The sequence below is a fragment of the Microtus oregoni genome, unplaced genomic scaffold (genome assembly GCF_018167655.1).
Source record: "Microtus oregoni isolate MIOR12 unplaced genomic scaffold, Mior012 000003F_ref0000135, whole genome shotgun sequence".
Classification (NCBI taxonomy): Eukaryota; Metazoa; Chordata; class Mammalia; order Rodentia; family Cricetidae; genus Microtus; species Microtus oregoni.
The window spans coordinates 14,466,204-14,488,297 of record NW_024543062.1 but is presented as its reverse complement, the minus strand read 5'-3'; the positions used below and the strand labels follow the sequence as shown (position 1 = coordinate 14,488,297).

Below are 22,094 nucleotides of genomic sequence, written 5' to 3'. Positions count from 1 at the left end.
ACGCCTTTAATCCCAGCCCTAGAGAGGAATATAAGATGGGAGGAGACAGCTCTCAGACTGTCTCATTCAGAGGATTCCTGGAGACAGGATTGCCATTCCGGACTGAGGTGGAGGTAAGAGCCAGTGACTGGCTGCTTTGCTTTGCAGGTCTTCATGTTGAACCCCAATTTCTCTGAGTTTTTATTATTTGCACTTCATTTGGCACCTTCAAGCTTCATGCACACATACATGCACACATGCACACATACATACACACATACACACATGCACACTTTGGTTGTCTCATTCTCCCTATCAGGCAGGACACATTACTCCTCCCAAAAGCACCCTTGGTTTTGTTATAGTCTGCCAGCTTTGTTGTGTGATGTTTTACTGTTTTGGCTTTTGGGGGGCCCACCATCCAGCTCCCAGATAAATCATACACGGAGGCTTATTCTTACTTATAATTGCCCAGCCTTAGTTTGTTTTGTTTCTTGACAGCTTTTCTTATATTATCCTGACTACCTTTTGCCTGTGGGTTTTTATCTTTCTCTATTTTTGTATACCTTTCTTTACTTCTTCTCTGTGGCTTGCTGTGTAGCTGGGTGGCTGTGTAGCTGGGTGGCTGTGTAGCTGGGTGGCTGGCCACTGATGTCCATCTCTCCTTGTTCTCATTCCCCACTATTTATTCTCTCTGCCTGCCAGCCCTGCCTATCCTTGCTCCTGCCTCACTATTGGCCATTCAAGACTTTATAACTTCTTTATAATTTCCATTTATTCTTAATTACTGCCCACAAGCATATGGTATTTCTGTAGCACTACTCCTAAAGCTTATCATTAGATTGTGATTTGTATATTGCCATCAACACCAATGAATACCAACACTTCTGTGTCCTTTGTACAACTAAGGGGTGATGTGTGAATGAAACCCGTATGATAAAAACAATATAAATAACTTACAATTCAGAAAGCTAGAACACATCCCTCTGGGTAAGTGCAAAAAGAATGGATTAAAGGAGAACCTTCAAATCTATACATAGGTTTGAAGAATAAGGACACTGAGAACAGGGATTACCAGCCTTTCACTATTCCTCAACAAACCCACTAAGATTTGTTACATAATACTCCAATAAGGCGGTCTAATCTCAGTGACAAAATAAGATGCCAAGCATACGTATTAGAGATGACAAGACCCATGTGCTCCATGCGTGTACTCAAAGTTTGTACATAATACACAGTTTTTCAAAATCTACTTTATGCTCTATGGAGAAAAGTTAAAAACTTCTCAGAAAGCAGGCTAAAATGGCCCACGGCCGAGCTTTGCACAGTTTTTAACAGTGAAATTATTCAGTAGATTTAGATGTATGACAAACTCCATCTTTTCGGAGATGAGGTCAAATAACTGTGACACCTGTGGTGTATTTCTTTCCACTCTGTTGAATAATGGTGAGCAGAAGTCCAAAATTTTGCCACATTCCACATACTCATAAGATTTCTATCCTGTGCTAACTCTTTACGTACAACAAGATTTATTGAGGTATGGGCTGTCTTCTAAAAATCGACCTGAGGTATTAGAAAAAGCGTTGTTAATATTTTTATTTAGTGAGGGGATTTCCAGGACAGCACTAGACTCCTCTGAGGGCTACACATAGGACAGCGCTCTTTCCGATATGAATTTTCTGCTGAGACCCAAGGCCAGGCCATATTATGGCATCTGTAAGCTGCTCTCCGCTGTGGACTGTTTAGTACAGAGTAGCTGCTACACAACTGTTACAGGTTTCGGCACACTTCACTTGGAGTGTCTCCCTCACGTATGAGCCTTTCGGTGTGAGCTAGTGACCCTGCAGTTATTCAAGTCCTGAACTGTGTATATGGGGTGTTTCCCCTTTATGAAACACCTACTGACAAATTCTTACTATTGAGGCTTCGCCAAATTCTATACACTGCTGGGTTTCGCTAACATGAGCTTCCTGGTGCCGTTTCAGGCTGGAAGAAGTAATAAAGGCTTTGCCGCACTCCTTACAGCGATAGGATTTCTCTTGGGTATGGATTCTCTGGTGCCGATTGAGCTGGAAGGAAAAGTAATAGGCTTTGCCACACTCTTTACATCTGTAAACTCTATCTCCAGTATGAATCCTCTGGTGCTTAGTAAGGTATGCAGCACAGTTAAAAGCCTTGCCACACTCCTTACACACATAGGGCTTTTCTACAACATGGACTCTCTGATGCTTATTGAGATATGAGGAACAGTTGAAGGCTTTGCCACACTCTTGACATATGTAGGGTTTCTCTCCCGTATGGATTCTCTGATGTCGGTTAAGCTGTGAAGAAAAGTAGTAGGCTTTGCCACATTCCCTGCATTTATACAGTCTGTCACCAATATGAATTCTCTGGTGTTTAGAAAGATAGGAAGAACAATTAAAGGCTTTGCCACACTCTTTACACACGTAGGGTTTCTCTCCAGTATGAATTCTCTGATGCTTAGTAAGGTACGAAGTACAATTGAAGGCTTTGCCACATTCTTTACATATGTAGGGTTTCTCTCCACTGTGAATTCTCTGGTGTCGAACAAGCTGTGAAGAACATTTGAAGGGTTTACCACACTCTTTGCATCTATAGGGAATCTCTTCGAAATGAATTTTCATATGCTGGATCAAGTATGAGGAACAGTAAAAGGCTTTGCCACACTCTTGACATTTGTAGGGTTTCTCTCCTGTGTGGATTATCTGGTGTCGAGTAAGTGTTGAGCTATTATTGAAGGCTTTGCCACATTCCTGACATTTGTAGGGTTTCGCTCCAGTATGAAGTATTTGGTGTCGAGTCAGGTTTGAGTGGTATTTGAAGGTTTTGCCACACTCTTTACATAGATAAGGTTCCTCTCCAGTATGGATTCTCTGGTGTCGAATCAGCTGTGAGGAAAGCCTAAAGGGTTTACCACACTCTTTGCATCTATAGGGCATCTCTTCAAAATGAATTTTCATATGCTGGATCAAAAATGAAGAACAGTAAAAAGCTTTGCCACACTCTTGACATTTGTAGGGTTTCTCTCCTGTGTGGATTACCTGGTGTCGACTGAGAGTTGAGCTATTATTGAAGGCTTTGCCACATTCCTGACATTTGTAGGGCTTTGCCCCGGTATGAACAATTTGGTGTCGAGTCAGGGTTGACTGATATCTGAAGGCTTTCCCACATTCTTTACATTTATAGGGTTTCTCGCCAGTGTGAATGACCTGGTGTTGGGTAAGAGATGAATGTTTACTAAAGGTCTTGCCACATTCCTTACACTTGTGCGGTTTCTCTCCTTTATGAATTATCTGATGTTGACTAAGGGTGTGCCTTCTCTTGAAGGCTTTGCCACATTCCTGACATCTGTAGGGCTTTGCTTCAGTATGAATGACTTCATGCTGAGTGAGGGTTGAATTATATTTAAAGGATCTGCCACAGTCTTTACATTTGTAGGGTTTCTCTCCAGTGTGACTGATTTGGTGTTGAGTAAGTACCGAATGTGTAGTGAAGGCTTTGCCACAGTCTTCACATTTGTATGGTTTCTCCCTCTTATGAGTCATCTGGTGTTGTGTGAGGTTCCTACTTCTTTTGAAGGCTTTGCCACATTCCTGACATTGGTAGGGCCTTGCAGCAGTATGAATGACGCGGTGTTGGGAGAGGATGGAGCGGTATTTAAAGGCTTTGCCACAGTCTTTACATTTGTAGGGCAAATGCCGATCAGAAGCTGAATCATCAACGAAAGCTTTGCCATGTTCTTCATGTCTCAATGGCTCCTCTCCACTGTGCGCACACTGATGGATGGTACATTCTGCATGATGATCAAAGGCTTTTGTGGAGTCATTACAGTTGCACAGATTTTCTGGGAAGAAAAGAAGACATACAGTTTTAACTGTGGGGAATGGAGAGGTTCTGTTTGCTGTCCTGCTGTCTGGAGGACATGCAGCTTGCCATGGTATTGAGGTCAGATTCAGAAACAATTCACCTTAGCATAGTAACTGAGGTGATTTGTTATTTTGATTTCTTGCAGGTGTTTCTTCTCATTATACCCTAGGCTCTTCACAAGAGCAGGACAAAAAAACTATTTCTTCTTAAATATGATAGGGAGAAGATGCAGGAATTATGGCCTTGACAATTTGCATCAAAGATAGAAATGTAGCAGGCCTTCAAATACTAACCAACCCTTACTTGGCTCCAAATTTTTTTTACACCAGAGCAAAACTCTTCAAATATCAAAAATGTGGCAAAGGCTTCAATACCAGTTTGATTCTGAACTGACACCAGAGTTCACCTAGGAGAGAAGCTCCACACGCACCAATGAATGTGAAGGCTAGGAAGCGTTTTACAGCCGGAATGCAGCAACTGTGCACAACAGAGAACCCATTGCCGGCTGAGACCAAGAGCCACGGCATCTCAGAACAGTGGCTAAGAAAACTGTATGTTTGAGTAAATGTCCACATCACATCTGGAAAAATAACTTTCCTCTTAAATGAAATTTGGGTAATTCTTAAGACACAACTGTTCCATGCTTTTATTAGGAACCTGAACAATTGAAATGTAGCTGGATCAAACTTTGAACCAAATATTCCTTTAGAAAAGAGATTTTAGAGGCTGGAGATATGGCTCAGTGGTTAAGAGCACTGATTGCTCTTCCAGAGGACTCAGGTTCAATTCCCAGCACCCACATGGCAGCTCACAACTGTCTGAAAATACAGTTCCACAAGATCTGACATCTTCACACCAATACACATAAAATAAAGTTAAATAAATCATTTTTTAAAAATTAAAAAAAAGATTTTAGGAATGAAGAACATGCTTTAAAGTGGGATTGTCTTTTTGGAAGGGCTCATTACTCTATCACCAGCAAATCTGTTTTCTCTGTACCAAAATACACCCCTTTAATAAATGCAGTAATTGGTTGTTGTTTGGTTGGTTGTGGTTGTTGTTTGTTTTGAGACAAGGTTTCACTGGATAACCCAGGCTATCCTGGCACTTGGTACGGAGCCAGTGCTCACCTTGAACTCACCATGATCTTTCTGCTTCATCCTCCGACACGTTGATCTTACAGGTGTGGGCTCCTGCACTCAGTTAACCACCCGTCAATTCTTTTCTACATCCAAATCCAGACACAGATACTTAAGAATCCAGTACATGTGTAATGAACATAGGAAGACCACTATTGAGGCTGGGAAACGACGTGTTGGAGAGAAAAATGCTGGTGTAATGAAATTCATAGCTTTTGCCAACTTGGAGCCAAGTAAGGGTTGGTTGGTATTTGAAGGCCTGCTGCATTTCTATCTTTAATGCAAATTGTCAAGGCCATAATTCCTGCATCTTCTCCCTATCGTATCTTAGAAGAAATGGGTTTTTTGTCCTGCTCTTGTGAAGAGCCTAGGGTATAATGAGAAGAAACACCTGCAAGAAATCAAAATAACAAATCACCTCAGTTACTATGCTTAGGTGAATTGTTTCTGAATCTGACCTCAATACCATGGCAAGCAGACATGTCCTCCAGACAGCAGGACAGCAAACAGAACCTCTCCATTTCCCCACAGGCATCTGCTGAAAAGCCTGTTACTTCCTCGTCAGTCCCAGCTCTGCACCTCTGAAAACGGCATTCTACCAACACCCAAAACAAAAGCAGCTTCCCACATCATCTGCTCTCTTGGGAGAGAAAAGGAGAACAAATGAATACACCTGTGAACTGTCTGACGGTTCCCTGATAGGGAATTCCAGTATCTCCTGCTCCTCAGTGCAGGAGATAACAGGTCTACTTCGGACAGCAGGTCAGAATGGAAACACTGAACCTAAACCTAAATGATCATTACAATATCAGTAAGATGGGGCTGGAGAGATGGCTCAGAGGTTAAGAGCACTGTCTGCTCTTCCAGAGGTCCTGAGTTCAATTCCCAGCAACCACATGGTGGCTCACAGCCATCTATAATGAGATCTGGTGCTCTCTTCTGGCCTGCAAGCAAACATGGAAGGAATGTTGTATACATAATAAAGAAATTAAAAAAAATCAACAAGATGCTATTACTTCAGATGGTCCACCAGAGAAGAGGGGACTAGAGAATCTTTTTGTAATGAATGCATCTGTTTGTGTACAGGTATGCGTGTGTTGAGGGCGGTGCTTGCAGAGGCCAGAAGGGGGCAATGGAGCCACCCAACCTGAACATTGGGAACCAAATTGGGGTCCTCCGCAAAAGTATGACTCGCTCTCAATCACAGACTTCCCTCCAGCCCAAGCCTAAGGAGTCCTAAGCAGAAATATGAGTAAGTGTTTCTAACAGACAGAAATAAAACCTACAGAAAACACAAGACGAAAATCTACTTGAATGACTAGTGAATTCTACATAGTTCAATGCCGTACCATCTGGATAGTCTCAGTCCACAGAAATGGCAACAGCTGACAGGTCTTTCCATGGCCACTGTCTGAATTTGTTATTTGTGTACATAAAGCTTATGCATCTGGGGTGGAGAGGTGGCCCGACAGTTTCAAGCATGCGGAGCTCTTCCAGAGGACCCAGGTTCAGTTCCCAGTACCCACATGGCAGGCAGATCACAACAATCTGTAATTCCAGCTCCAGAGGCTCCTGAAAAGTCATCTCCACTGAAACAGGGCTTCCCAACCCCCACCGGAAAGCGTGACTTCTTCCTGTGTCATTCCTACCGACCTGGACACATGGTTCCTGGCTCTTGTGTCTTCACATTCCAAGGTGCCTGTCTCTGCTCCAGCGATGAGACCAGGTAAGGCTTACACACAGCGAGACCTGTTTATTACAAAATAGAGAACAATGTTCAGTTACGAGCCTCCTAATAAGTAATAACATTTCTCTGACCATACTTTGCTAGGCGAAAAGAAAAAACATATGAGGAGATTTCAGGAAATGATTTCTGATTATTCCCTGCCATGCACATTAGAATGTCTGCTGAGTGGTGGAGGCTCACACCTTTTATCCCAGCACTTGGGAGGCAAAGACAGGCAAATCTCTGGGTTCAAGGCCAGACTGGTCTGCAGAGTGAGTTCCAGGCCAACCAAGGCTACTCAGAGAAAAAAAATATGTGTGAGGGATTTTCAACCTGGAGAAGCTGAGCTTCAGTTGCACACGTGACCAGCTCGGAGCAAATGGGTTTGAAGACATAGCCACGATGCTTTGTGCCGGCAACTTTCTGGAGTTACCACTGGTCTAGAGCACTGGGTTCAACCTTCCTAGAGCTGCAACCCTTTAACACAGTTCCTCCGGTTGTGCTGACCCCAACCAGAACATCATTTTTGTTGCTCCTTTGTAACTGTAATTCTGTTGCTGTGATGATTGTGATGTAAACGTCTGCTATGCAGGAAATGTGATGTGTGACCCTGGGGGGCGGGGGGGTCAAACCCACAGGTTGAGAATCACTGATCTAGCATGAAGAAGAAACACTTCCTCAAGAAAGGAGATTTCAAAATAAATACAATTAAAATGATCTTCTCCAAACCATCAAACTTCTAAATATTTCTCTTATACGTAGGAATGCCAACTGCCTTCATACAAAACAGAAGCCCTTGAGACACAGGCTACAGAGAAGGGAAATCAGATGTTGAGAGGGAGCTAAGAATTCTGTAGACAGAGATCCTCACCCAGGGAAACAAAGTTCCTGTAATTCTCCCACATCACACCCCTATACAAATTCCACAGAGCAGGGTTTGGCATTCCCGCTCCTCTGGGGAGAAGTCAATGGACACATCCTCGGATGACAGCAGCTCCTGAAATAAAAGTCAATAGCACAAAGAGCTAAACAAAAGAAAACAAACAACCCAATCAATGGGCTAAGGAACTCAACAGAGAGAACGCTCTCCAAAGAAGACCAACACAAGGTCAATGAATGCTTTTTAAATGGTTTGATGTCCTTAGTCATCAAGGATATGCAAGTTTAGTCCTTTGAGATTCCGTCTCACCACAGTCAGAATGGGTATAATCAAGAGAACAAGAGCCAGTGAGGACGTGGGGCAAGGAGATCACCCGGTCACCGCTGCTGGGACTGTCAACTGTATAACCACTATGGCAATCGGTGTGGAGGCTTCTCGGACAGCTAAGAATAGACCACCACATGTCCCAGCATAACCACTACAGAGACCTTTGCTCATCTCTGACCATGGATGCTCTATCCTAAGAGCCAGGCAATGGATCCGCCTAGATGCCCACCAGCTGAAGAGTATACAATGACAAGGTGATGCGTATACACAGGGGTATTTTACTCAGCTGTAAAGACAATGAAATTCGCAGGGAGATGGATGGAATTGAGAAACATTATACTGAGGCCCAGAAAGACAAACACCACATGTTCTCTCCAGGATACTACCCTAGCTCTGAATTTTCAGATCTGTGCACTTCACTTGGGGTGTTTGTGGAGGTCAGGAGGCCACCGAATTGGATGAGGCCTTAGGAACACATGGGACACGAAAGTAGCAGGGGATACAGGGACAGCACCTCCCCTAGTGGGCTGGGCCTTCCACATCAATCATCAACCAAGAAAATGCCCCAAGCTTGCCTACAGGCCAATCTGATGGGGGCATTTTCTCAACTGGAGTTCCAGTTTCTCAGACACTCTTGTTTGTGCCAAGTTGACAAAAACAAAACCACCTATCTAACCAGGGCACTGTGTTCTGATTCACAAGTGGTACTGTCAGAGCTGGAGAGGTAGCTCAGCAGTTACTGCTCCCTACAGAGGGTAAAGGCACTTCTGGCCATGATTGACAGCTTACTGCTCCCTACAGAGGGTAAAGGCAGTTTTGGCCATGATTGACAATTTGGGTTCCATCCTCAGGACCCACAAGGCAGGAGAGAACCAACCCCTACAGGTTGTCCTCTGACCTCAAGCATGCTGTAGTACACACACACACAACTCCACGTGTAAAAACACACACACACATGCACGCACACACTCAAACAGACACAAATTAAATGTTATTTTAAAACTTTAAACTTAAGGGGGTAAAAGGATTCTAAAATTCATACAGAAAGGCAAATACCCAGAATAGTCAGCACACTGCTGAAAAGTAAGCTCCCCAGATGGCCACGTGCTAACTTTAGTGGATTCGGCAGGGGAGTGACAGGAGCTCCAGACTGCAGTGAGGAAGGATGAACATACACCCTAGGGCTGTCTCCTCAAGAGCTGTGAACTGAGACAGCTGTGGCCGAGAACAAACTAAGCATCTGGCAGATGCTGCTCACTCTTCAGTATGGCTTCTTGTGAGAAGTTCCCATACCCCACACCACCCCAGAGAAACTCAGAGAAGGCCCGAGATGCCAGCAGAAACCATTTATATCATGTCTTAATAGCTTTAAAAGCCAGCACTTCTTCCTGCCACCCACAATGACCAGCAGCAACCACACAGCTATTTGACCCACACCTTTGGTGTTTAAGCTCACCTGAAGTTGAGGCTACTACTTACTAAAGCATAACAGAGCTGACTTATTATACCTAATGAGAAAACCTTTACCCTGGGAAAGCATAAAAAGTGAATCAATTAAAGGCCATTTTCAGTACACAGATGTCACCATAAGTCCTTGTTATAGAGCCATTTCCTTCTCAATAGGTAGTGCTGAGTAATCACAGAAACAGAATACACTTAAATGCAAATTCCTAGTTCACACTGAGGTTCCTAGTTCACAGAAACTACAGAACTACATGACGACCCACAGTATTTATTGTCCAGAGCTAGCAATGGCCTTAAGAACAGAAACTAAGTGCCAAGGATTCATAAGGTAAAACAGGGAACTTAAGGAAGGGAGATGGCTCAGTGGGTAAACACTAACACTCATGGAAAAGCCAAGTTGTCCTAAGGACCCCTGAGGTGGTTTGAGAGAAAACGGCCCACAAAGTGAGTGTCACTATTAGGAGGTGTGGCCTTGCTGGAGGAAGTGGGTCACTGTGGAGGTAGGCTTTGAGGTCTCTTTTTGCTCAAGCTTCCCTCAGTGCGACACTGAGAACACTTCCTGTTGCCTGCACAATGTGCAGGAATCTCAGCTCCCTCTCCAGCACCATGTCACACAGTGCTGCCATGTCACACAATGGTGATGGGCTAGACCTCTGAAAATGTATGCCGTCCCAGTGAAGTGTTTCCCTTTACAAGAGTTGCCATGGTCATGGTGTCTCTTCACAGCAACAGAAACCCTAACTAAGACAGCCTCCTTGGAATCCCAAGTCTCAGGAGATAGTCAGGGATATCTTTGGAGAAAGGCAGCTAGGTAAACTCAACAAACCAGCACAATGCTGGGTTCAAGTGAGAGTTGCTGTCTTAATGTGTAAGATGGGAAACAATTGAGGAAAACACCTGCCATCAGCATCTGGCCTCTACACACATGTACTCATATGTGCGTGCACACCCATACTCACACACAAATGTGCACCCACACACCTGAATATGCATATACAGTGCATGCACACAGAAATAAATAAAAATCAAAGAAAGAAATGAAGACTCCTGAGTGCATCCATTTCAAAACTGAAAATAAGAATCACAAAGCAATGGAAAATAAGAAATCACAATAAAAATAGGCAACTTTACTAACAACTTACCATTGTATACATAAGATAAAACAGAGGTGGGGTTATCAGATGCAAAGATAGCAGAAGTCCCAAAACCTACCCCCAACATTCTGTGCTTTTATATGAAAAGTGAAAAGATGCTGAAACTCTATCAAAAGATCAGAAGCGTAGCCTATGGCGCGTGCCTGTGACCCCAGGAGGACTGTGACACAGGGGCCAGCCTATGCCACACGGCACAATCTGAAACAGGCAGGACAGAAAAATAAAACTCCGCCGTGACACATGGAAGATGAGTAAGATGTGAGTTGAGTCTGCGCTTCACGGTTGTTTTCACTTCACGGAACGACTTTGCGGGGATGCAGCACCCGCCTCATAAGCATGTTGCCCAAGGTTCAACCCCCGTTACTACCAAAAACAAATTTTAAGCTCTAACTTTACAAGGCAATAGTTTAAGAAGCAATGGGCAATCATAACCACCCTAGTGTCCTCACAATCAAAATACAAAGGCTTTTTGTGTGTTTCTCGTCGGCAGACTCACCCAGTACAAAATGATAAAAAGTACTGTGGGAAAATCTAGCTGAGCACATACTTTTCTTGTTGTTATTCTATAACAGTGCAAAAAAAACCTGAATAGTTATGTAGTATTTATATTTATATTATAGCAAGTATTGTGAGAAATCTAAAATAAAGTATACTAGAAGCTGTCTGTAAACTACCTGCAAATGCTATCATCATACACAGACTATTGGAGTAGCTGCAGACTGTGGGTACCAAAAGGTGAAATGAGTCTCTACCATCTCTACTTCAACTGTCAATTTGCTAACCAATGAAAAGTACATTAGTTTAGTGGGTTTCCTAACTCCTCATTGTACACAAGACTTTACTTTTAGAAAATAAATCAGAATATCAGAAACACAGGAAGGACTAAGGACAAACTGTCAACTTAAGGGAGCTTTAACATATTGTATTAGTTAGGGTTCCTTAGAAGAACAGACCTGATAGAATGAATATTAGAAAGGGGATATATATATTTACAGGAGAGTACAAGAGACTCCCACAACATGATAGGCTACTGCTGTTATCCTTACTGCAGAAGACAATGTGCACTTCAGACACAGGACCCAGAGGATCAGATCCTAAAGACCCCTCCCAGAGGACTACTTTCATGGTACCAGAAGGTGCCATGAAAGTTTCTAAAGGAGAGAAGCAACCAACAGTGCTACCCAGCTATGACGCCTATGAACAATACCAACAACCAGAATAGCATAGGACATGTAAGAATAGCTTGGAGGTAACTAACAACTCTCTTAACCGGATTCAATGCTTGCTAACCAAGAAGGAAATCATGCTTGCTACTGGACACCTAGCCAAGTACCCATGGGTCTAAACACTCACCCCTATATTCATAGATAAGTTCAGCTCTTTCCCCTCATTGAAGAAAATTCTTATAGCAGGATACAAGATTAATTTAAAAAAAATCAATAGCCCTCTCATATACAGATGATAAGCATGCTGAGAAAGAAATCAGAGAAACATGAGCCTTTACAATAGCCACAAATAACATAAAATATCTTGGGGTAACTCTAATCAAACAAGTGCAGGATCTAAGGGGCCTGGTACCCCCTGTGCAGCCCAAGCTGGCCCTGAACTCAATCTCTCAGGCGGCATCTCAACTACTAGAAATACAGGCATGTACAACTACACACAAATATGACCAATTATTTCAAAGTGCATGTGGTGATAGAAATGACCAGGGGATCAGTAAGTCGAGGAAGATAAATACTACAAAAAGATGAGATTTTGGATCTTTTAGGTTTTCATTGGAACAGGGCATTCTTAAACTTCATGGAGCTTACTCAAGCAGGCACTAGAATGGTACTAGTCTCATTCTCGAATGAGAAGATGTTCAGCCTATACAAAAGCCATTAGAAATTTGCTGACATAGTCACAGAACACAATAGAGACCTAGTCTATAAGTGGGCCCAGAGATGGCAGAATATGTTTTTGCAAAGAAGAGAATACTGAAACTCACAGTCTGGTGATGTATCTACAATGGGTACCTATTGCCTTGATGTCAGACATGAAAAAAAAAATGAGTGACCCTGAGTTTCCATCCTTTATTCAAGGGACTATATATGAACTTCCAAGCTTTGAGAGCAAAGAAGGTAAAAATCTCCCTAGACCTCAGGCAGCGGGTAACTATATGTATAAACACATCCATGGGGTGGACATAAGTGCAGAAAAGGGTTTTTTTTTTTTTAAAAAAAAAAAGGTCCTTACAGTCCTAGAAATCATTTATAGTATATGCTTACAGGAGCTGCATAAAAGCATAGGTTCTAATTTATTTGCAACAGCAATTTAACACAGCCTTTGGAAGAGCTGTTACAAAAGAGATAACCAGTTGTCCGAAGGCATCAGCAAAAACAAGGAAATTTCTAAACCAGCCTGGGCTACATGAAACGCACTAGGAAAAAAAAAAAAAAGAAGTTGGGAGGAGAGGAACATAAACACAGGGAAGGGGAGAGGGCAATCCTCTGAAACTATTGGAGATGACAAATTTACTATGGGGATCTTTTTAATAATGTGGAAGCTCTTTTTAAAAAAAAAGTTAAAATTGACTTACTGTATGATCCAAACAAAAATCACAATACAGAGTAAGAATACCAGGATGAGGACATAGTTGTATTACAGTAGCCAGTGTGTGTATGGAAATGCAGTGCCTTCATATAAAATATACCAGAGGTCCCCCTCACCCCCTTGAGATCCGGCTGCTCCCCTTAAAGGCTGCATGCCCACAGATCCACCCTAGGACAGAATCCGGGGACTCCCCTTTACTATACAATCCCTGAGACAGGGCAGCTGGGAGCACCTAGTACCAGCACTTGCTGTCAGGAAGTACTGGAATCCAGTACCAAAAAAAAAAAAAAAAAAAAAAAAAAAAAAAAAAAAAAAAAAAAATTGGAGAAAATGAAGACACACCTGAAAGTCAGCCAGGGGAAAGCTCAACCCAAAGATAGCATAATAAAGTGTCTGTGCTTAGAGAAGATAAGCGAAGTGTGACATGAAAAGTCTTATCGGGGTCTACTAACTGTCCTGTGCTTTCTGCTCCAGCGCAACGTTCACAAACACAAACCAAGTCCTTTCAAATTCGCCACTGGATGTGGCAGGGGGCGGATAAAAAGCACAGAGTCTGTTTGAAATCTATGCGGGGACAGTTTAGTGGGAGACAGGAAGCTGGGGTGGGAAATACTTAGGAATTTACTGTCCTGAATGCATGATGCTGAGAGATTAGGATGCTCAGAAGGGGGCTCAGCCCCGCGCTCCTCTCAGGCAAGACCCGCACACACGGAGTCGGGTTGTCCCCACGATCCTGCCATCCGGCTGCCTGCCCTCGCTGAGAGCCGACAGGGCTGCTCCAGAATGAATCGACCCGTGACTCCCGCTGACACCCCGAACGGCTGCAGCAGCCTCGCAGCCCTGGCAACCAGGAGGCCGTGTCCCGACTCACCATGTCCGGATTCCGGAACCAGTTGTGTCCGCGGTGTCCCATTCCGGCGTGTCCGGGCTCGCGGGTTCCGCAGCATACCGTTCCGGGGTCTCCGGGTTCCCGTTCTGGAGACCTTGTCTGGCACGTCCGGTTCTGCGGGGTTCGGGAGTGATGAGGTCTCTGGCTGATCAGCAACAGCGAGGCTCGGAAGTGCAGACTGGAAACGGACTCCACCTTGGCGGATCCCACACAAAGCTAGTCGAGGTTGAAGCCCATCTCAGTCTAGTGGCACTGAATGGAGAGCGTTTCCGGGCTCCCCAGAGCCTTACTGTGTTAATACCACTTGTAGGCTGAGTAAGGACAAAACGGCAGGTCTTTGCTACACAGGTTTTTATTTTAAAGATTTATTTTATTTTTAAATATTTTTAGCAATCCTGAGAATTTTGCACAATGTATTTTGACTAACTTGTGTGTACTTTGCATTCCCTTGTAGTTGCTTCAAATCCCTATTAAATATCTGGCATTTGCAGATTGTAATTTTCACTTCTGGCCTTGTGATAAGCAACTGGCATGTTGACATGATGTCCACTTTTTTTTCTGGAAAGAATACTCTGATGAATACAAAATCATTTTAAATACAGAATCTTATACTGACATTCTTTTTTTCTGAATTAAAAGATGTAACTTATTTTTTGTTTGTTTGTTTTTCCTTTTTTTTTTTTTCTTGTTTGTCTTTCAAGATGGGATTTCTCTGTGTATCCCTGGATGTCCTGGAACTCACTCTGTGGATCAGGCTGGTCTCTGCCTCCTAGCAGTGCTGGGATTAGGGGGTGGCCTATGGGCCACCACACCCACCTTCATATTTAAATTTCTACTCTTGATTACACATTGCTCTAACAAGATCATGCTTTTCTATATATGTATTCATTTTGAGTCTTTCTTAATTTTCAGGTATTCTTTGGATCGTACCAGTTTGACTATGGTGTGTGTTTTAGGGTTACAGTTGCTGTGATAAACGCCATGACCAGAGCAACCTGAGGAGGAAAGGAGAAAATTAGCTTAGGCTTCCACAGCACTGTTCATCACTGAAGGAAGTCAGGACAGGAACTCAAGCAGGGCAGGAACCTGGAGGCAGGAGCTGATGCAGAGGCCGTGGAGAAGGAGTGCTGCTTACTGACTTGCTCAGCCTGCTTTCCTATAGAATCCAGAAACACCACCCAGAATGGGCTGAGCCCTCCCCCAGCAATCCCTAAAGAAAATGCCCCACAGCATTGCCTGTACCCGAGTCATATGGAAGATTTTCTTAATTATGGTTCCCTCTTCTCAGATAGCTCCATATTGTGTGAAACTGACCAACAAAGAAGAAAAGAGAAGAAAGAAGAGGAGGAAGAAGGTGGCTACAGCACAGTGGGCTTTGGGGAATTTCAAATCCTAAGTCAAACAGATCAGCTTTCAGGGAGAAAGACAAGCTGACTGGAAATGAAAGCCTCTTAATGAGGTGCAGATTAAGACTTAATTACTGAGAGATGATGTACAGAGAAGTAAAGTCTCATAAATAATGGCTCTCAAGGAGGTAAATAAAGCAGAATAGAATGCCAAAAATTTATACTACTGATCACTAAACCCATTTGCACAACCTCCTGAAATGTCGTGGGGATTCCTCCAGAGAAGACTATTTGAATGTGGGTTTGAGTCAATAGAAAGTTTTTGTTAGCCAGTCAATGATCACACTGGCTGTTTGAGATCCCTGTGTTGCCCTGAGCCTTTCTTGGGGTGAGCTTTCAAGCACAAAAACCATTGCCTGGGTTGACATACTTCAGATGCAAGAACACTTAGCCAAAAGCAGAACCACAGAAAGCAAAAACCAAGGTTAGTACATTTAAAGACTTTCCCGAACTATGGATTTTTGTGCATTAGGCCTTTTTTGTTTTTTGTTTGTTTTTGTTTTGCCTAGTGGTGCTGTCTGTGTGTTCAGTTTTTGGGCTTGCATGGTACTTCCATCATGGAGTCAGTTGTGTTAAGCTCTGGGAGCCTGGGGCTGGAGAGATGGCTCAGAGGATAAGAGTACTGAATGCTCTTCCAAAGGTTCTAAGTTCAATTCCCAGCACCCACACGATGGCTTATAACCATCCAGAATGAGATTGGGTGCCCTCTTCTGGCATGTAGGCATATATACAGGCAGAACATAATAAAAATAAATAAGTAAATGTTTAAAAAAAAAAGTTCTGGGAGCCTGTTACAAAAGGATCACTGCTTACTGGCTTGCTTTCCAATGTTTGCTCAACTACTATTCTTAGGCCCACCTACCTAGGAATGGCACTGCCTGCCTAATAAGGCGCCACCAGAAGTGGGCTGGGTCCTCTAGATCAATTAGCAATTAGGCAAAGCTCATAGAGGCTATTTTCCAATTGAGGTTCCCACTCCCAAGTTGACTCTGAATTGTGTCAAACTGGCAGGTTAGGCTAACTATGACAGTAATTGTCTTAGTTACTTTTCTATTGCTGTGATAAAACACCATGACCAAGGCAGCTTACAGAAGCAGAGTTTATTTGGGGCTTACAGTTACAAAAGGATATCATCCATCACAATCATGGCGGGGATCATGCCAGCAGTCAGGCAGGCTTAGTGCTGGAGCAGCCACTGAGAACTCATATAGGAGTATACAAACAAGGAGCAGAAGCACACCGTGAATGACGCAAGTCTTTTGAAAGCTCAAAGCCTGTCACCCCAGCAACACCTTCAAATGAAGCCACATTTCTTAATCTCTCCCGAACAGCCACCAACCAGAGACCCGAGTATTCAAAAGCCAGAGACTTACGGAATACATGTCATTCAAATCAACACAGTCATGGTGTTTTACCACAAGAGAAAAGTAAGAGACAGAAGTTGATACCAGGAGTGGGGTCTGCCATGAAGAAACTGACAATGTTGGGTTTTGGAGAAATGTGGAGGGCTTTGAGATTTTGGACTAGAAGACTGGATGAACACTGAAAGCAGAGCTTCATGGACCATCTTAGCAGGAGAAAATAGTGATGAGAGATATGTGGGCTATGGAGGCCGGGGTCAAGAGGTTTCACAGGGGAATAAAGCAACTGGGTTTACATTCTTGTGATATTTTTACATATGATATGGCTGTTTTCTACCCTGGTCCTAAGAATTTGCTGGATTGATTTCTTTGGTGGAGATTTCAAGACAGTCTAATACTGACTGTTACATGGTGGTCACTCTTATGAAGGTCTATACTGAGATATACCAGATGGGAACTTTTAGATGAAATAAACCCTTTCTTCCCTAAGTTGCTTTTGGTCTTGGGATTTTGTGATATCAATAGAAACCTAACCAGACACCTTTGACTTGGGATCTGGAAAGTCTGAGCTCAGGTCCTCATCCATCCAAACCCAAGCACTTTAACCACAGCATTGCCATCACAGTCCCACGTCTCAGTCCTGAATCAGAACCAAGGAGCTTCCAGTCGTTTCGCTGGTGATGCCCGCACAACGGCAGGTATAGTGAAGATGGCTATGTTGGATTTCAGGGCTAAAGCTGAAGTCAGGCCGCACGATGAAACGTGAGTTAGCACTGCAAGAAATGCCTCACGTGCATTATGAGTTTGACTTTTAATTTATAGTTTTTATTAGTATATTGAAGGTGTACAGTGTGTGTGCATGGCTCTCCATGCCAAGATATATGTGTGGGGGTTAGATGACAACCTTCCAGGTGATTCCATCATGACACTTTTGCAGAGGTTCTGGGAATCAAACTCAGTTTACACCTGTACCTTCATATCAATCGTGCTGTTCCCTGAGCTTATTCTTGGTCCTCACATCCTTGACCATGGCCAGATTGTCCCCAACCCCCACACTTTCCTATGCAACCAGTGTATACGATTGCAGGCCAAACACCAGGAAGCCCTGGTGTATGTGTCTGGAGTATTTCAGTTCAAAGGGCTGTTTCCCAGAGTTCCTAAGGAAGAAATGACAGAGTACTAGTGCACTCATAAAAGATTTCATTTCCTGAGCCACGGGTCAAAAAAATATATATTTAAATCACCTCACTGGAGGAAAAACTTAAGGGTTGTTGTTGCTGCTGCTGTTGTTTTGGAGGCAGCATTATTCCCTTAGTGTGTGGTGCACATCGTTCATCTGGAGAAAAAAAAAAAGCATACTAGGTGTGGAGGATATTCACTCAACCCAGGGCCCTTTCCAGATGTAGTCAATAACAAAAGAACTATGGTGTTATCTGAGCATCTGTCAGAACAAGAGAGCCAGCTCTAGCAGCATGCATGACCGGGTAGAGCACAGCCCTGCTTCCCTCTCAGCTTGAGCAAGGCCAAGCAGCAAAAGCTGTCTGTGGGGACCCTGGCAGGTGGGAAGATACATAGTAGCCCTGCAGCAGTAGCAACACTCTGGGAGGAAGCTGAATGGCTTCTGTAGGATTGTGTAGGACTAGGACATAGTGTCTCTGACACATTCTTCTGTACCTAGTGCTGAGAGGTGGCAAAGAAGACTCAGTGTACAACTAATCTAACCAATTGGTAAGCATCAGTTGGAGACCAATAGAGGAAGAAAGAATCAACCTTTGGCTTCCACATACACATACAGGAGTTTACACACACACACACACACCATAGAAACACACAAATAAGCTGGGCGGTGGTGGCACACGCCTTTAATCCCAGCACTCAGGAGGCAGAGGCAGGCGGATCTCTGTGAGTTCAAGACCAGCCTGGTCTACAAGAGCTAGTTCCAGGACAGGAACCAAAATCACAGAGAAACCCTGTCTCGAAAAACAAATACACTGTATATACACAAACGCAATACATAAACACAAATTCATAAAGGCCTAATATCAAAAATAAACATGAAAAATGGTCAACATCACCAATTATGAGGAGATAACAATAAAGTATCACCTGGCTGCTAAACAAATGGCTAATATAAAAATGCAAATATATAGCCAGGCAGTGGTGGCACATGCCTTTAATTCCAGCACTCGGGAGGCAGAGACAAGCAGATCTCTGAGTTCCAGGCCAGTCTGGTTTAGAAAAAGAGTTCCAGGTCAGCGAGGGCTGCACAAAGAAACCCCGTCTCAAAAAAGAAACTGCAAACATGTATTGATAAAGAAGTGAAGAAAAAGGATCATTTATACAATGTTGATGGAGATGTAAATTAGGACAGTCATTGTGCAGAATAGTACAAATGGTCTTCAACAGGCAAAAGAATGCCACTGCCATCCAGGAAGCACAGTACTGGGTATAGACTGAAAGGGAGTGGAAAAGATCATGTTGAATACAAATGTGTGCTCTCCTACAATCACTGCAGTGCTATTTGCAGTAGCTAAGATATGGAAACAAAGTATCCATCAACAATGAACCATAAAGTGGTGTGGGAAGTCCTTCTGTATATGTGTTTCTTTTATTGGTTAATGAATAAAGCTATTTTGGCCAGTGGCTTAGCAAACTAGATCAAGGCAGGAATTCCAAGCAGATAGAGGAGGAAAGAAGGCGGAGTCAGGTAGAAGCCATGTAGCTGCCACAGGAGAGAGACGCTGGATAGCAGATGGGACCTTACAGGTAGGCCACAGCCACATGGCGAAACACAGATTAATAGTAATGGGTTAATTTAAGATATAAGAGCTAGCTAGCAATACACTTAAGTTATTGGACAAGCCGTGTTTTAATTAATAGTTTTTGTGTGGTTATTTTGGGTCTGGGCATCCAGGAAAAAGAACAAGCAGTCTCCATCTAGGACAAACACTAGATGAACAAAATCAAATACTATTCACTAAAACTTAAATTCCTTGATTTGCAACATGAATGACCTCAAAGAATAACACATAGAGAAAGCACCATATGTTATAAAATAATAAACTCTGTATTTATACACACACACACGACAGAGAGAAACCCTTCCTGGCTTGGAATGTTATGTGAACCGCACCATCCTCCATCTCATAGAGATCTTCCCGTCTTTGCCTCCAGGGTATTGGGTTAAATATATGTGTCAACTTACCCATCTCATTTAAAAGAATTATTCTTCAAGAAATAGAAAGTAGAACAGCTGTGTCCTCAGTAAAAAGTGGAAGAGAAGGGATGTTGGAGTGCTTGAAAGTTATACTTAGATAGGAAAAGTACTTTTTCCTGTTCTTTTACATAAGTGGTTCTCAGCATTCCTAATGCTGCAATCCTTTAATACAGTTCCTCATATTGTGGTGACCCCCAACTATAAATGCTATTTTATTACTGTTATGAATCATAATGCAAATATCTGACATGCAGTCCCCCAAAAGGGTCACAACCCATGGGCTGAGAACCTCTGTCTTAAATGCTAACATGTCGCAGGCTAATGTGCTACTTTCACAAAGCAACTAAAAGAAATTCTGATTAGTCTTAGGATGAGAAAGGCAATATGGTATATCATATATATATATATATGTGTGTGTGTGTATATATTTGTTGCTTTTCTTGGTTAATGAATATCGCTGCTTTAGCCTATTGCAGGGCAGAATATAGCCAGGCTGGAAGAGATGTGGAGAGAAAGAAGGTAGAGTCAGGGAAATGCCATGGAGCTGCCCAAGAAGCAAGAGGTAACAAACCCCCAGCCTCATGTTAAAATTAAAAAAAATAATAGAAATGGGTTAATTCAAGATGTAAGAGCTAGCTAGAAATATGCCTGAATCATTGGCCAAGCAGTGTTATAATAAATATAGTTTTTGTGTCTGGGTTGCTGGGAAATGAACAAGCAGTCTCCATTTACAGAAAGGTTTAGGTAAAAAGTATGGTAATTATACATTTGATTACAAGGTTTATACATACTTTAAAAATTCAAACCATATTTCATATATAACTATTATTATGGGTCTATTACAAATATCTTAAACGCAGAACACCCAGAACCCCGAAATACAACTGTACCATAAAAATTCATAACCATATATCAGGACTGAAAGCTCCTATACTATATGGAAACAGAAGACTAAAGGAAAAGTGAAGCCATTACACAAACCATGACAGAGAATTACACTGTGCAGATGTCGCTCGAGATGAAACTAAGCGTCTAGGAGACAAGAAGGTGAACAAAATAACTCCCCAAAAACTTTTTTTTATAAAAAAAGATTTATTTTTTTTACAATCATTGGTTTTTGCCTTCATTTATGTCTGTATGAGGGTACTAGATCCCCCAAGAACTGAAGTCACAGACAGTTGTGAGCTGCCATGTGGGTGCTGAGAATTGAACCTGGGTCCTCTGGAAAAGCGTTCATGCTCTTAACTTCTGTGCCATCTCTCCAGCCCTCTCCCCCCCTCAATAAAACCTTTGGCGTGTCCACACTGAAGCCTTCCCCAGGCCCGCTCACTCCACTTGAACATACCTTCACTTTTAGCAGTTCCATGAAAGTGAACATACAGCCTGTTTTGTTTCCAAGGCAGTCTTACTCTACAGTGCAGGGCATACTTGACCCTGCCCAAGCTGGCCTTGCAATGACTGTCCCGCCTCAGCTTCCCAAATCTAGGATTCAGGTATTAAAGCATTACACCCGGCAGCAAACTCCTTCTGGTAGAGACTGCTGTATCCTGCTGGTGGAGCATCTATTGCGTTCTACCTGCTCTGTGTGCTTGATTGCGTCCCACAAACGTCAGAACCCTGTATGTACTATGTCTCATTTGCTGTCGTCTGAGGAAACTGGACCGGCGAATTTGCTGAATTTCATGTCACCTATACAACTGAAAGGAAGAATTATTTATCTTACTGTGTAGGAGAAAATGACACTTGCTGTGGGAATGCCTGCCATCAACCCCAGCACCAGGAAGGCAGAGGTAGGCGGGTGTCTGTGAGCTTGGGGCCAGCTCGGACTACAGACCAAGTTCCCGGTCAGCAAGAACTACATAGTAAGACCCTGCCTCCAAAATAAATGAATGAATGAATAAATAAATAAATAATAAATAAATAAATAAATAAATAGAAAAAGAACAAAAGGGGAAAAGGAATATAATATACTAATTTAAAATATCTCTATATATCAAGCTTTCTTTTAAGCTACCAACCAGCCCCCAAATCATGACACAGAGACTTATTAGCTATGAACACTCAGCCTA

The 22,094-nt window shown here is 42.9% G+C and overlaps 1 protein-coding gene across 3 annotated transcripts; it reads right to left on the bottom strand.

Annotated features, from left to right (window-relative positions):
• Positions 1–515: 515 nt before the first annotated feature.
• On the bottom strand, positions 516–14,033 carry LOC121444883 (zinc finger protein 11). Of its 3 annotated transcripts, none has more exons than XM_041646820.1 (3): positions 14,024–14,033; positions 6,660–6,755; positions 516–3,844 (listed from the first exon to the last, which is right to left on the bottom strand). In XM_041646820.1, exons 2-3 carry the CDS (start codon positions 6,667–6,669, stop codon positions 1,878–1,880), a joined length of 1,977 nt encoding a protein of 658 aa, XP_041502754.1. In that variant the 5' UTR covers positions 6,670–6,755; positions 14,024–14,033; the 3' UTR covers positions 516–1,877. The 3 variants fall into 3 exon arrangements, with proteins under 3 accessions (XP_041502754.1, XP_041502742.1, XP_041502748.1); XM_041646808.1 differs by lacking the exon at positions 14,024–14,033 and adding an exon at positions 10,546–10,641; XM_041646814.1 differs by lacking the exons at positions 6,660–6,755; positions 14,024–14,033 and adding an exon at positions 5,009–5,091.
• Positions 14,034–22,094: the final 8,061 nt, after the last annotated feature.

Coding starts and splice junctions, on each gene's coding strand:
- LOC121444883 (XM_041646808.1), bottom strand. CDS start 10,624: ATGTTGGGGGTAGGTTTTGGGACTTCTGCTATCTTTGCATCTGATAAC. Junction 6,756..10,545: donor TTTATCTTATGTATACAATG/GTAAGTTGTTAG, acceptor TGTAATAAACAG/GTCTCGCTGTGTGTAAGCCT. Junction 3,845..6,659: donor GCCAGGAACCATGTGTCCAG/GTCGGTAGGAAT, acceptor TTTTCTTCCCAG/AAAATCTGTGCAACTGTAAT.